The sequence below is a fragment of the Ammospiza nelsoni genome, chromosome 6, assembly GCF_027579445.1.
Source record: "Ammospiza nelsoni isolate bAmmNel1 chromosome 6, bAmmNel1.pri, whole genome shotgun sequence".
In the NCBI taxonomy this organism is placed as follows: Eukaryota; Metazoa; Chordata; class Aves; order Passeriformes; family Passerellidae; genus Ammospiza; species Ammospiza nelsoni.
In genome coordinates this window covers 24,898,265-24,912,002 of record NC_080638.1, presented here as the reverse complement: position 1 = coordinate 24,912,002, position 13,738 = coordinate 24,898,265, and the positions used below count along the sequence as shown (strand labels likewise).

The window sequence follows — 13,738 nt, the reverse complement described above, 5'->3', positions numbered from 1 at the left end:
TCTTATATCCATCACTTCGTGTAAAAGGACAAGCATTCACTGAAGATGGAGAGTGATATTACTGTTTAATGAACTTCTGATTCTGCTTTGAGTTGTAACTACTTTCTTGGATTCTCCTGGTGAAGGATGATGCCAATAGCTTTGAACCTTGAATGAGATTCAGAAGAGTTGTTATGAATGACTGTATGTGCTACAATTGAAGGGGAAAAGGGAATGTTGGGGGTTTTGGTACTTTTTTTTAACAAGTCAAAGTAGTCGAAAAGTCAGACTACAAGTTACTACTTTTCTTTAAAACAAAAAAAAATGTTATCCCTCACATAATTGCCTGAGTCTGTGCAGTGCCTAGTAATAAAGAATTCAGACCATGAGGGGGAGACATACTAAAATATGCATGGGAATTAGAGCCTTCTGCCTCCTCATAGAAAAACCTCTCAGGTTCAAACAACCTATTTGTCATTGCTGAAAGGATACATCTCTTTTCCTGCTGTGGTTATGGGAAAAAGGGAAGGCACACGCAGTAGCTGCAAACTTGCTGGCACGTGAGTGTGGGATTTTCCACTGACAGGTCTTCTGTGCTGCTGCTGAATGGGGTATAGACCCTGTGGTCGTGCCATAAACACTACATTCCTCCATGATCCTCCTGAGTGCTGTGTCATGGGAATTATGTCCTTTGTTATCAATACAGGCTGTTCTTGTAACCCTTGTTTGGCTGCTTCTTCCAGTGATTTCCCACACGTGCACATTTCCATCCCTGCGGCATTCCTGGAAATCTTTGTATTTCATTCCACAAAGACTGGCCCGGCAGGATTGCTATGGATGTAGTTTGGGGGGAAAGACAGAGTCCTAAAAGAGATGTTCTGCTGCATCCCTGGGAGGCTTTGCATACATGAAGTTTTCCACATTCCCAAAGTGGTTTTGGTTCAGAAGTCTCAGCTTCACATCTCCTGGGTAGCAGCTCAGAAGCATAAACTTGTAGAGGAGCCTCAAAATGTGCCTAGGGCCCTGTCCTGCCACGATAGCTTCCAGACCAGGACTGCCTGAGGGAGATGCCCACTTCTGTCCCAGAGCAAACTGAGCACATATCTGCGTATGGGTCCAGGACAATTCTGATCATGATTTGTGATGCTGCTCTTCCTGCTGAAACATTCTCTTGCTCAGCAGGTGTTTTCTTCAGCAAGATGGTGTCTCTGAAGATGTTGGTGCTGCACTACCTGGTATTTCTTCTGGAGATAGCCAAGGATGAGGAAGAGCATGCAGGTATAACTGTATGTTTGCGAGTGTGTGACAATGAGTGTTTGGAGTGAACTGGGCCAGTTCAGTGGTAGCCTTGTGAAACCACGCCTAGGCTGACACTCAGGTGTCCTGCAGCCCTGTCTGTGGGGTTCTGCATGTCCCTAGAGCTGGAGAGAGACCCCCACTTGTATGAGGGAAATGCTACACTTTGCTATAGGGCAGTAAGTAGAGATGTGATCCTACTGAACAGGGCGGCTTCTACCCTCGAGTTGGAATCGGGACAAGGGGCATTTATGGTCACAGCAAGGGGATGTTAAAGTCCTCAGGACAGAAATGGCTTTCAGACACAAACAGTCTGAAAAGTGACTGCCTGGGCTGCTCACCACACCCTGAGCTAATGGTATTTCAGGAGTTGTCCTGGGACAACTGAGTGGCCACATCCTTGGGTTGAACCTCGCTCTGTCCCTGTGACCACCTTTAGCCTTTTTCAGCCTGTACAATAAGGATCAGACCAACTTCACACAGACCTGGACTTTGCATCTTGGCAGGGAAGTGCCTCCTCTTCCCCCAGAATTAAAAGAAGAAACTGCAGGCTCTTAACATCAACTGGGTCTAATATTTTCTTGGCACAGATTGCTTGGTTTTCCTAAAAAAAAACTTCTTAACTATTGTAGCGATTTCAGCAATACACAGATGAACACAACTTTATTAATTTCTCAGCCATTGCCAACAATATTTCCGAACTCTTATCAAAATCATTATTCCCCCTTCAAGGGTAAGTACCTGAATCACCTGAGCCTGCCTTTTCACCGTTGTGTAGAACACATTATTCACAACCGAAATTCCTCTCAAAAGTAATGCTAGGATGTTAGTCCTCACCCTCTGGCTTTGCAGTATTATTTCCTCTATTTTGTTTTGCAGCAACTTAGGAATCAAAACTGGCAAAAAAGTTTTCTAGACCTGCATTTTTAACAGCATTTTAGAAGGACTACTCCTTTAATGATGTGTTGATAGCAGCACTTGATTGCTCAGAGTAACTCAAACAACACATCAGAAGCTGAACCCATCTTGCAGTGTCTGAAGAGCTGAAGAAATGCCTCTTCTAAAGCAGTTTCAGGATTGCTGTGTTCAGAGGCATTTGCACAGCCACTGTGGGTAAGAAAACAATCTTCAATGGAATTAAAGCTTCTCTCAAGAGCTGACTGTTTCTTCATCTTACAGTATAAACACAGACAGGCCTTTGAGCAAATTCTTTCAGATTAAGTCTTTTTGGTGCCTTCTTTAACAAAATAAAAGAATTTTTTTAAAAATTCATTTTCCATGTAAATTTCACTCTGAAATTCAAATTAATTTCCCATTTGTTTTTCTAGAAATGTATTTCTCTGAGAAGAATTTCAAGTTTTCTAGTGTTACAAAGTAAGAATAGGAAAAGTGTTTCCTTTTTTTCAGCCTTAAAAATACAAGCATTAAATACTAAGGTTAGTAATATATTTAACTATCTGTCTATACTACAAATTAAAATAGCAGTCTATTTTTTTCTCAGATCTCTTACAGGCTTGTCTTGGTCAAGAGAATATAATTTTAAAAGTGTGATTGCAGGCAAGGCTATAAAATGAACACTCCAGGAGTTGTGACACTCTTGCAGATCGCTTATGAGATCAGAAGAGAAGAGCTTGGATACTTTCTTGACAAAAGATTTCTTCTCTGAACATGTGCATGAAGTCTGGCAGCATTATCTTGTCCTGTGATAGGCTTAATCATCTCTGCGGGATCAAAAATGGCTTGTGGCTAAACGAGCACCCTTAGCTGTCCCCTGCCTGCCAGAACTGTACAAGGAAAACTGCAGTAGGAAGTACCAGTCCTTTCCTGGAAGTAGATTTGTCTTGTCCACCTTTCTTGTGATTTAGGGGTATAACAGAATTTTGAAGAGAGAAGTCATTTTGAGAAGTGGAAATATTAGGCTGGTGTGGGACTCTGTCTGTCTAAGACCTTTTCATGCTCAAGACTGTGAATACCATAAAATGATTTTTTAAAGTTTGGAGCTGGTCTCTTCAGCCAACTAACTAAACCTGTGATGATGTCAGTGGTATAATAAGAGACATCCCTATGACTGAACAAAGGGGCTAAGAAGTCAGACCACATTGATGGTGTGTTTGGCTGGAAGTGACTACTGGAAAAGAGAAGCAGAAATTTCTTTTTTAATGAAGCTTTTTATTCAATTGTTAAATAGAAAGAGTTAATAACTTAACTGTGCAGACAAAAGGAGAAGTACACCAGATGTATAGAATTTGTACATTTGTATGGCTTGGTGAATAAACGTTTTCAGGAAGATGAAAACTTTGATTCTTAATAGAATTAAATTTCATACTGAACCAAGCCAAGACAGGAACGAAGTAGGAAACACATAATTTCAATATTCACAGAATAGGTTCTTCTTCATTAAGTCAGTTGTGGATGCTAGATCTTCTTTGGGTCCTCACTGTAAAAGAAATGAGGGAACACTTAGCTTTCAGAAGTCTCTGGACAAACTGTAGCATCTCTGAAATACATATATGCTAAATCACATATTATCTGGCAGCTAAGATTGCTTTATATTTGTGGACACAGCAAAGTGGCACATGCAGTTTCTTAATTTTTCTTTCCTTCCATAGCAACAGTGGACAGATATAGATATTACAAAGAGACAATGCAAAATTTCTGGTTTGGTTTGGCTATATGGTCAAGTTAGTGCATTTCAGTGGATTCATGCAAACTCTGCATGCTTGTTCTTATCCCATGGCAGATACAAGGCTGCATGACACAGCTGAGCTTCCTTTCCCCCCAACACAAGCTGCACTGCTGTGCAGTTGCCATAGGCTGCAGTCACACACACAGGAATTCCTTTATTCCAGCTGGGACACGCTAAGTAGAAAGCCTGTGGTCACATAATTGTTTAGTTGCGCCCTTAGTTCTTAATTAAATGGGACTGAAGAAAATGTGTTCTAGCTGGAAAGGTTCCAGGAATCCTGACCATGGAAATGCTGCCTCTCTTCTTGTCAAGGGCCTGGGTGACTTCATTCACTGTAGATCTGTCTCACCACCTGAACCGTGTGATTGAAAACTGCACCTTTTCCAGGGGAATGATATATTCAAGTGCTGCACTACAATTTCTTCTCCTTCTACTCTGCTAGTAACAATTGTAGTGTCATTAAATTGATTGCCCTTAAATTGATTGCCCTTATTGACACATGCTTTGGAATGGCACATATCTGAGAGGGAAGGGGAACAGTGAATCACCTGGCTAACACCACTTAACCTGAGTGTGGCCCCATCTGCATGAATGGGGTCAGTGTAGAAGTAATCTCTTATGTAAAAAGCAAGGAAGGAAGTGATGACCCTCATGGAGAGCAGTTCTTCAATGTTTTTCCTGAGTGAATAGAAAGGTTGATTTGGCATTGACTGTTTTCCTTGCCATTCTCCTTGCTCTCAGACTTACCAGCAGTAAAGGTGGCTTGGAAACCAGAAGCTGTCTGGGCACCATCTGTGATGAACTCTACGAGCATAAGATTACTGGAAGCAACTATGCCATTGGGGATCTTTGATCCACAGGTCTTGTCCATTAGAACTGGAGAAGACTTGCTGGATCCATCATAAACCTTAACATAATCACCCTGACAGCCTTTAGTTATTTGCAGCTGAAAGGCTTGAAAGTGCAGGGAAACCTGGAAGGGAAGAGAAAATTAATTTTTAATATATAAGTATACTTCTTTCATGAAATGTCCTTTAAAACAGACAGAACCTAAACTGTAGCCAAGCACAGACTCAGAGACCAGAGCTGCTTATCCAGCTTTGTCTCTCTTTCCCTGAAGTTGCAGGGTTCAGATCTAATCACTGAATGCTCCCATGCTCAAGGAGCTTTGTCCTGACTTTTCAAACCTGAAGCCCAATTTGTGGAGATTTTTCAAAATCACAACTCTTTGAATTGTCTTTGTCTATACCTGGCTTTAGCACGTACCTCTCTAGAAGTAGAAACTATTCTGAAATTTTTCTCATCTGGTAACTGCTGTACAGAGCACAAGATGCTTAACATTGAAAGAAGCTCAGCCATCTTTCCAGACCACTATTAACCTGTGTTTACCTTTCTGGATCGGGTTCGGATGAGCCAGACACAGTTGGTGTTATCGGAGTAATTCCTTGGGTAGTTGGCTGATCTCAGTGACCCAGAAGGTCCATCAAGAATAGTGCTGCAGCGACCTGAGGGAAAAATGCTTGCTTTAGGATTGCAGAAGATTTCATAATAGTAGTTCATTCACAACTACAATCTCTTCTTTCTGGTCTATCACCATTCATTTCAGAGTACTGGTACATCTTGATTAAAAGGAGCATTCATGTTGTCCGAATTTCACATAATGCATCAAAGAGGAAAGTAAAATAGTGCTCTGAAAATCATTCAGTTTATTGATTAGCTCTGTCATTTAGCAAGAGATCTCCTTCTGCAACTCTGTAAAGAGAGGTTTCAATTCACTGCAGATGGTGCCACTGTTTTCCATTGAGAAGGAGAAGTTAAGTGATGTCAGAAGAGTCAAGCACAAATACGATGCTTCTACAATGCTTAAATTCTAAGCCTAGGAGGAGCACTTGGGGTGCGAGAGGTAATACTTTAATAATTTTTTTCCTCTGATTGAATAAATTTCTGTGATTGTATATAAAAAATTCTTCTAGCAGAGGCTACACATAAAGAGTTTAAACATACAAACTTAGAATGACAAACTTTTGAAAACTGGACAAGGTAACATGAAACTGTTCAAGTTAAAAGGAGCATAAAACTGTTTTGTTTTGGATCAGGTCTTAAATACTAGCTGACATGAGGAGTGGTGTTATCTGGCTCTTTTGGGATTTATAGTTGTCTGCTGAACTGTAAGAAATCAAATTATTCTATTTAAGTTTAAGATGTGGTATGCAGTTAGTCTAGTTGCACAGCAGCCACTCATGCTAATAGCAAATGTGTTTGATTTAATTTAGAGGCAGTTTCCATTTTCTCACTAATCACAACGTGGCTCCAGCTTTACCTTTGCATTCCCTCCCAGAGTAACCCTAGTGGGTACCAGGAATTCATGAGAATAGTCTCACAGTCTGATGAAAAACTGCTGTCTCTGCCACGTGCCCAGATCTGAGTTGAAGATAACAGGGAAGTCTGGAGATACTTACTGCAGTTGTAAAGTCTGTTGATTTTGGCCACATCCAAGTTGCTCATCCCTTGTCTCTGTCCAATATGTACTGATCTATCAGGAATTGGTACAATAGTTGCTTTCCCAGTGGTATTGCTAAATGTGTATCTGAAAAAACCCATGAGAAACAATGCTCTCTAAGCACCATAACTTCTTTCAGGATTCAGTAGGATGCTTTGGAGGGAGAACAAGAATTGTACATAAGCTATTGCTGTGACTAATAGCGCTGTTTAAACAGGCCTCACTGAGATGTCCACCAGTAAGCAGAGTCAATGTCCAGATGGCCTCCTTTGCTCCCAAGCCCAGCAGTGGAGGGCTCCCTGATGGAAAGCCAAGGGACAGTGTATCCCAGCCCTAGTGAGCAGCTGGTCTGAACTGACTCACACTGTTTTTCTCAGAAGGGCAATTGGGGAAACTGATAGGAAAGAGTTATGATAGAAACTAATTCTGATATAAGATTTGAGTTCCTGAAATAGTAATGCCATGCTACTACTTACGGGCCATAGTGCATTACTGAGGAATAGTCATACGGAAGATCCAGGTTATTGGAGTTTTCAAATTTCTTGAAGTCTGGTCTGTCAGCTGCAATATATGATAATGTATTTAGAGTGTGCTTCCTCCCTTCTCCCTTCAGGGGAAAAGGGAGAGCAGGGAGCAGTAGGATGTGTCTACACCACTTCCTACATTGAGGAGTTCAAAGTACTTACGAGGACTGATGTACTCCCACATGATCTTTACGTGTTCATCTCTGTCACTTCGAGAGTGCTCGTGCAAAAAGCCCAAAGCATGCTCCAGTTCATGCTGAATTACTCCTTTCCACATGCAGCCTCCTTTCATCACAGAGACAGTCTGTCCACCTCCTACTCTCCCATAGTTGGACCAGCAGCTGAGAGAGGCATTGAACAATAATACTTATGGGATTTTTATTGGCAAGCAGGCAAAGAAGCAGAACAGAGAACCTCACTTCACACACCTCTTGTGGGAGTGGAATGATTCCTCTCTCCACTGTGATAGCCAGAGTGCAAAAGTGACTATGGCATATAAAGGAACAAAGTGTATGATCATTGCTAAATGGAAGACTTTTGTTAGCACAGAGGCTCCTAAATTCTGACTTCACCGTGACTTTAACTCTCTTGAAATAACAATTCTTTTTTTTTTTTTTTTCAAAATACTAAAGACAGTATCAGAGCTGGAGATAAGATGGAGATAACACTTCCAAGCTAAGTTTTGAACAACTTTCTCACAAGCTCTAATTCTGAGCTTGATGATCAATAGTGTGATTCAAAGAACTGTTTATTTCATATGTTGGTTTACTTTTGTAGATAGGACCTACAGTATTCAATATACGTTGTGCTGAAGTGTGCTCTGTACCACACAGAAAACATGAGCTTAGACATTCTTTCCCCCTTAATGGTGCTTTTCCATGGTTTGTATTATTTCAGTGTCTGTAGTGAGTTCCTGATGTGCCTGATGAGCCCTTGCCCTAGTAAGGTACCCAAGGAAGATACCTTGGCACTGCGATAAAACAAAAGCTTTTTCTGAGGTCACACAGAATCAGTGTAGGGAAGGACTGAAAAATAGAGTAGAAGTAACTTGTTAATTTATCATTCAACTCACCCATCAACAGATCTAATACTGAGGTAGTCACGTTCTGCCTTGCGCTCCACAAAATTAATACAAGTCAGTGCTTCAAATTCTGCCATGGCATCATGAATCCCTTTTACATGGCTCTCCTCTGGGGAAGAAAGGGTTAATTTAGGGGTCACAAGCACAGATTAGCAGATGCCATTAAAATCTCACATAGTTTCAAAAACAGGATAAATGAGGGACAGAAACATTAGCCTAGGTTCTTAGGTTCCTTTTTTGCTCAGTACTGAATTTTGTTTAAGATTTTAACAGCCTGCCACAAGACCCTCTTTATCTGGATATTTGTCCAAATGTATTCAGGTGCCTCTTTTTTCAATGACTTGTTCTTAATTATAGTGGCCATTTTGATGTATCTCATTGGACACTTGGACACAATTAAGGGAAGCTGTTTTGCTTTTGAAAAGCATATCATTGAAGCTCTACTGTAATAGCCATGAACCTTATAAAGGAAGGCATTCTGGAAGACAACATTAGAGGGAATGGTTATTGTTGTCTCCAAGAGATCAGTCCCAAAACATGATGCAGGCAAAATGCCTCAATGAATATTTCTGGTTCAGGCCCTTGTAACTTAAAATTTATCTGTGCTTGCACAGCACAAGTAAATCCTTAGAACTGATCTATTCAGCTGTTTTTTCGTGCTCACTCAATGTAAGTTTCTCTTGGAAGAACATTGGACAAAACCCATTTAAAAAATAATTTCTATTCAAACCCACCGTAAGCAGGATCCAGTTCATAGGGAATACGAACAATCCCATCACTGGACTGGGGCCAGTGGCAATGGCGACAGTTGATGGCACTGCGACTCCTTCGTGGAACTATGTCACCTTCTTGCAGGAACTGGGAGCTGTCTGGGGACAGAGAAAGGGTGGAAACATTTCAGCCATAAATTGCTGGACACCTGCTAAGCACACTTGAAAAAACAAGCAGTCTCAATAGTAAGAATGATGTTTTATTCTGGTACTATTTAATTATCCATCATGTGACACTGAGTGAATGGTATCAAATATCTCCCCAGGAAGGTGCTGGGCAAAATCAGAAGGTGCCAATAAGGAAACCCAAAAATGGGCAAACCAAGAAGAGGAGAGTTGTCAGGAGAAAACTGTAAGAATATTTGGTGTCTCTCTCTACAGACTACTTAAAGTCACTTGAATGACTCTTGGAGGAGAAAATGTGAGGAAAACAAGCTGATAGATCAGGGAATGTTTCGAAGGATCAGGGAAGAGGAAGTTGGGAGCAGTGAGAATGGAACTGACTGCAGCTTATCTAGGAGACTGCACTGCAAAGCCATACGATGGCTGAGTGCCATTCTTCATTCCAAAAAAAGGCTGTTAAATAAGAATACAAATACCCACATTTTCTCTTTATGTCAAAGATGACAAAGATGTTGAAAGCTAAAGCTGAAGAAACTGTCTGAAGTTTTCAGTTGCCTCCACACCTGGGAGCATCAGTACTGACTCAATAGTTTGAGATTCTATAGGGCTTCAGCAGACCACACCATAATCCCAGCGGTATCTCTTACATGGTTGTGTGTAAGATGGGAAAAACATTTGCACAGATTGTGGTAAGACATGGTACCTCCCACATCACCCTAAAAAAGCAAAAAGAACAGCTCCCTTATAGACAGGAATTTGGTGGCATTACCTTTGTTAACATTCAGAATTTTGTTAAAAATATCTTCGTCCTCCTCATCAGTCTCTGTAGGTGAAGGAGATTCTGTGCAGAAACACAAGAGTATCACTTTCTCATTCCCAGAGGAAATATGAATCCTGATTTTTTACCCTGATGATGCATGATTTTTCCAGTGACGCATGTAAGGCTTACAGAGTCTATTTAGGGACTGGAGGGATGTTCACTCATGTAGATGTTTGTTCACTGACAACCTTGAGAACTTCCTAGCTGTGGTTATTTTGGCATTAATCTAGTCCCAAGAGCCATTCTCCTTCAATTATTTCATTCTCTCCTTTTTTCTTTTCCTAGCCATCATATTTTTAGGTCTGAGATGGCACAGTTTTACTTCTTTATGAACAACTCACACTCAGATCCCCAACAGAAGATACCAGAAACAAAAATGGATGGAGAGCAGTCCTGGTACTTCTTGCTGGACATGATGACCTCCTGAAAAACCCTCAAAATCAATGAAACTGGAACTGCATTCCTGTTCCATGGGTCGGACTGATGTACCCATCTAAGCCCAGCATTGGGGACTCATAGGCCTTGCTAGCAAAATCAGCCAACTCTGTGCATTATGCAGCAAGTCTTGACATCAGTAAAAAGCAGAAACACATGACCTCTGCTTCTAACCTTTAGAAGTGGCTTAATTCAGGACATGAATTAAGCAGAGCTATTTTAGCAATATAACAGCTGAGGTTTCTAGCAAGGCCAAGTGACTTTGCTTTGCATGAAACATTGTGGCAACTGCATTTATTTGAAATTCCTCATAAAGGTTAATTTGTATTAAGCCTATGTTATTTTCTGAAGTAACTGAGTGGATAACAATCAGTACATCCCCTCAAATATGTATTTGTAGATGGAGTAGTACATACCATATGTATTCTCCTGTGTAGTAACCTGCAAAGACAATACATTAATATTATCTCATAATTTATAATGTAACATTAAATTAAATAATAAAACATATAAATTATCAACAGCATCATGCTACCATTGTCATCTTTCATCAATGCAACTTTCATGTACTTTGCCATGTGCAAAGAAGTACCATGGGGTGGTAGATACTCTTCTTTGGTACCCTGGCAACTAGGGGTATCATAAAGGCAAGTGCAATATGAAGTGTGGAATAAGGTTCAGATACACTCTGATGCACGGTTGAGCAGAGAAAACTTTGCTACACAGATGTAGATGAAAGGGGAGTCCAAGAGTCCTGGCCTTACTTTCCACAATATTGAAGCCCAAAACGATCAGAAGGGCTGAGTTAGCTTTCCTTACCTCAGTAGGCTCTGTGGCTGCAAAAAGACAAAAAGACAAGCATCAGACTCTGAATGCAACTTCTCGGTGTGTAACAGCATGGATGCACCTCCTCAGCCATGGGAATGCCTTTGGCAGATCCCTTGGAGGAGTGCAGGAGAATGGAGAGCACCAGCTAATGCATAGGCACAGAAATTAAAAAGGTATTTAATCAAACAACTATGAAAATTCCTAGTAGGTTGTGCTGAGGAACAGAATCCTAAGAATTTACCATCTAAGAATCAGCAAAGCATTTTATCAGTTTCAGTGTAGAAAATTGCAAAAGAAATCAGTGACAAAAAAAATGCTTTGTCCCAAGCTTTCTCTGCAACAGGTGCAGGCTAATCAGCTCAACAATATCCCCTGGTTTCAAAGTGTCAAACAATAAGGTTATAACATGTGATGGGGGCTATAATTTAGCATGGGAAAAATAATCTCAGCTTTAGTATGCACCTGACAGCAGCTTGATACCATTCTGAATTCTAAGGTGCCTTTCTACTGTGATGTTTTCTGATTTTTACCAAATATGAGATTCTAGATACAAACCAGAAGTGAAAATCTGACCTGATGTATACATTTTTATCTTCATTTTTATAATATCAAAAAAGTTTAAAAGTTGGAAGGGCCTTCAAAGGTCATCAGTTTGTCTGCTTTCCCTAAGGCAGAAACAGTTTTATCTGTATTATTCCCGATCACAGTTTGTTTGACCTGTTCTTAAGTATGATGGATATGTTGCAAGCCTATCTGGCAATCTCTTCCAGTTTCCTAATAATTGCAGTCTTCCTTGTCAAAGTATGAAACAATTTTGTTTTTCTTAGTTAACACTGAAACAGAGAACACTCATGTAAACAGTCATTATTTCTGAGCCCATCTGTGCCCCAAATTTTACTATAATTTTTCTCAGTAACAGATATACCAAGCTCTATCACCCCTTGCAGCACCATTCCTTTTTCATAATTATTGCTCAAAGGTAATGAGGAGATGTCTTCCTTTTCAGACTCCATCTAGCACCCGCAACAGAATCGCTTTTATTGAGCCAAAAAGATTTCAAGTCTGTGTTTTCAGGCTGTTACTTCTGTTATATGGCAATGGAAGTCCACTGCAATGATGGTGGTTTTTTATAGAAAAATTTGGTCAGTTCCCACCAGCTGCATCAGAGAGATCCATGACATCTAAAAACATTCTGCAGGGAAGAACATTTTTGAGATGGGTTGACCAGATCCAGAATTTATGTACCCAAGAGGCATTAGATTAATTGAGTAGTCAAAATCAGTGGAAATTAGGCTCCAGTTTCCTAGGCACATAAAGCCTGCAACTTCTTTTTAAAACCCAAATGAGACACCACAGAAGGCGTCTGCCATCTCCTTGATGAAATGAACATCTGGTGTGATAGGGCTCTCAAAATTATACAGATCACATTTTCCCTACACTCTAAATACTGAAAGATGTCTCAAAAGGCACAAAAAGCAGTAACAATGATAAATTAAAATTCATTGCATGCATTTGTCCCAATAAACCTGCAACTTTGAGTCTGAGCAACTGACTGCCTTGAACTTGAGCAAGAGTGTCCCTTGGTCCCTTCTAAATATACTGAGCAGTAATTTTACAACATCCCTTTTTCCCCATGCCATAAATGACATTCAAAAGCAGAAATTGTCAATGTTCTTTTGTCACTGACTTGCTCTATGTCAAGCAAATTTTTCCAAGGTGTCTTCTTTTTGTACACATTACACTCAGCCTGGTCTTGCTGTAGTTGGTCTGCCTACAGTTTTCTTTCCACTGATCTCTGAAGGCCTGCAATTATCTCCTTGTATTTTGCAAGTTAACAAAAGCTGTTCAGCTAAGCCTGTTCCAAACCAGAACAAAGCAAATCTTTCTTTGATGCCTGACATCTTTGTCATACAGCTGAACCCAGGTAGAAAAGGAGGCAAATGATTAGCAGTCTTATTATAACATTCAACTTAATGAAAAGGTATCAGGATGTCTAATTAAAATTTTATTTTCAAGCCTGTGAAAGCACATCCAAATTAACCTAATAAACCATGCCCCAAAGTCTGTGTAAAGCACATCTTTGTAAAAACACATCTGTATTCAGCTCAATAACAAGTTATGAAACATAGCCTTATTCAAAAGGCCTGTCAGTGCTTTCACATGCTCTAAAAACAAGTCAAAACCAAGAATGTAATAAACAGTCAAGAAGTAACAGGTGCTTTTAAAATACAGTATAAATCCTACTTACTTGTTGTGCTGTTTTCATAGTTGTCCTGCAAAACCAACAGGTAAAAGGCATTATTCTTCCATAGCTGACAAATACAGCGACAATAGTATCAAAACCAGGATGAATGGAGGAGCCAAATCATTATATTGCCTTTATTTATTATGATATTACTAATATTTTCTGGCAGAAAATTTATCAAAGTGGGCCTCCACAGCTTCACTCCAGGAAGAACATCCCAGCGAGAGAGCTGCTCTCACCTGAATGGGGAAGGCCAGGGCGGCGGGCAGCAGGAGCGCGGCGAGGAGCAGGCAGCCCTGGAGCCGCATGGCGCAGCGGTGTGCGGGCCCTTCTCCCGGCCCGGCAGATATAGCGGCGCGGCCCGCTCGGCCCGGGCCGGGAGCCCTGCCCCAGCCAATGGGAACCCCGGCAGGAATCAAACTTCTTTTTCTGCCTCAACAGCAGGTTTAGC

At 40.7% G+C, this 13,738-nt stretch overlaps 1 protein-coding gene across 1 annotated transcript; it reads right to left on the bottom strand.

The window, feature by feature from the left end:
• Positions 1–3,487: 3,487 nt before the first annotated feature.
• LOC132074846 (astacin-like metalloendopeptidase) lies at positions 3,488–13,595 on the bottom strand. The gene is made up of 13 exons (XM_059474882.1): positions 13,527–13,595; positions 11,968–12,055; positions 11,034–11,050; positions 10,631–10,655; positions 9,729–9,800; positions 8,801–8,935; positions 8,058–8,175; positions 7,148–7,326; positions 6,938–7,022; positions 6,421–6,548; positions 5,351–5,466; positions 4,709–4,934; positions 3,488–3,712 (listed from the first exon to the last, which is right to left on the bottom strand). The coding sequence occupies exons 1-13, from the start codon at positions 13,593–13,595 to the stop codon at positions 3,678–3,680; spliced, it is 1,293 nt and encodes a 430-aa protein (XP_059330865.1). The 3' UTR covers positions 3,488–3,677.
• Positions 13,596–13,738: the final 143 nt, after the last annotated feature.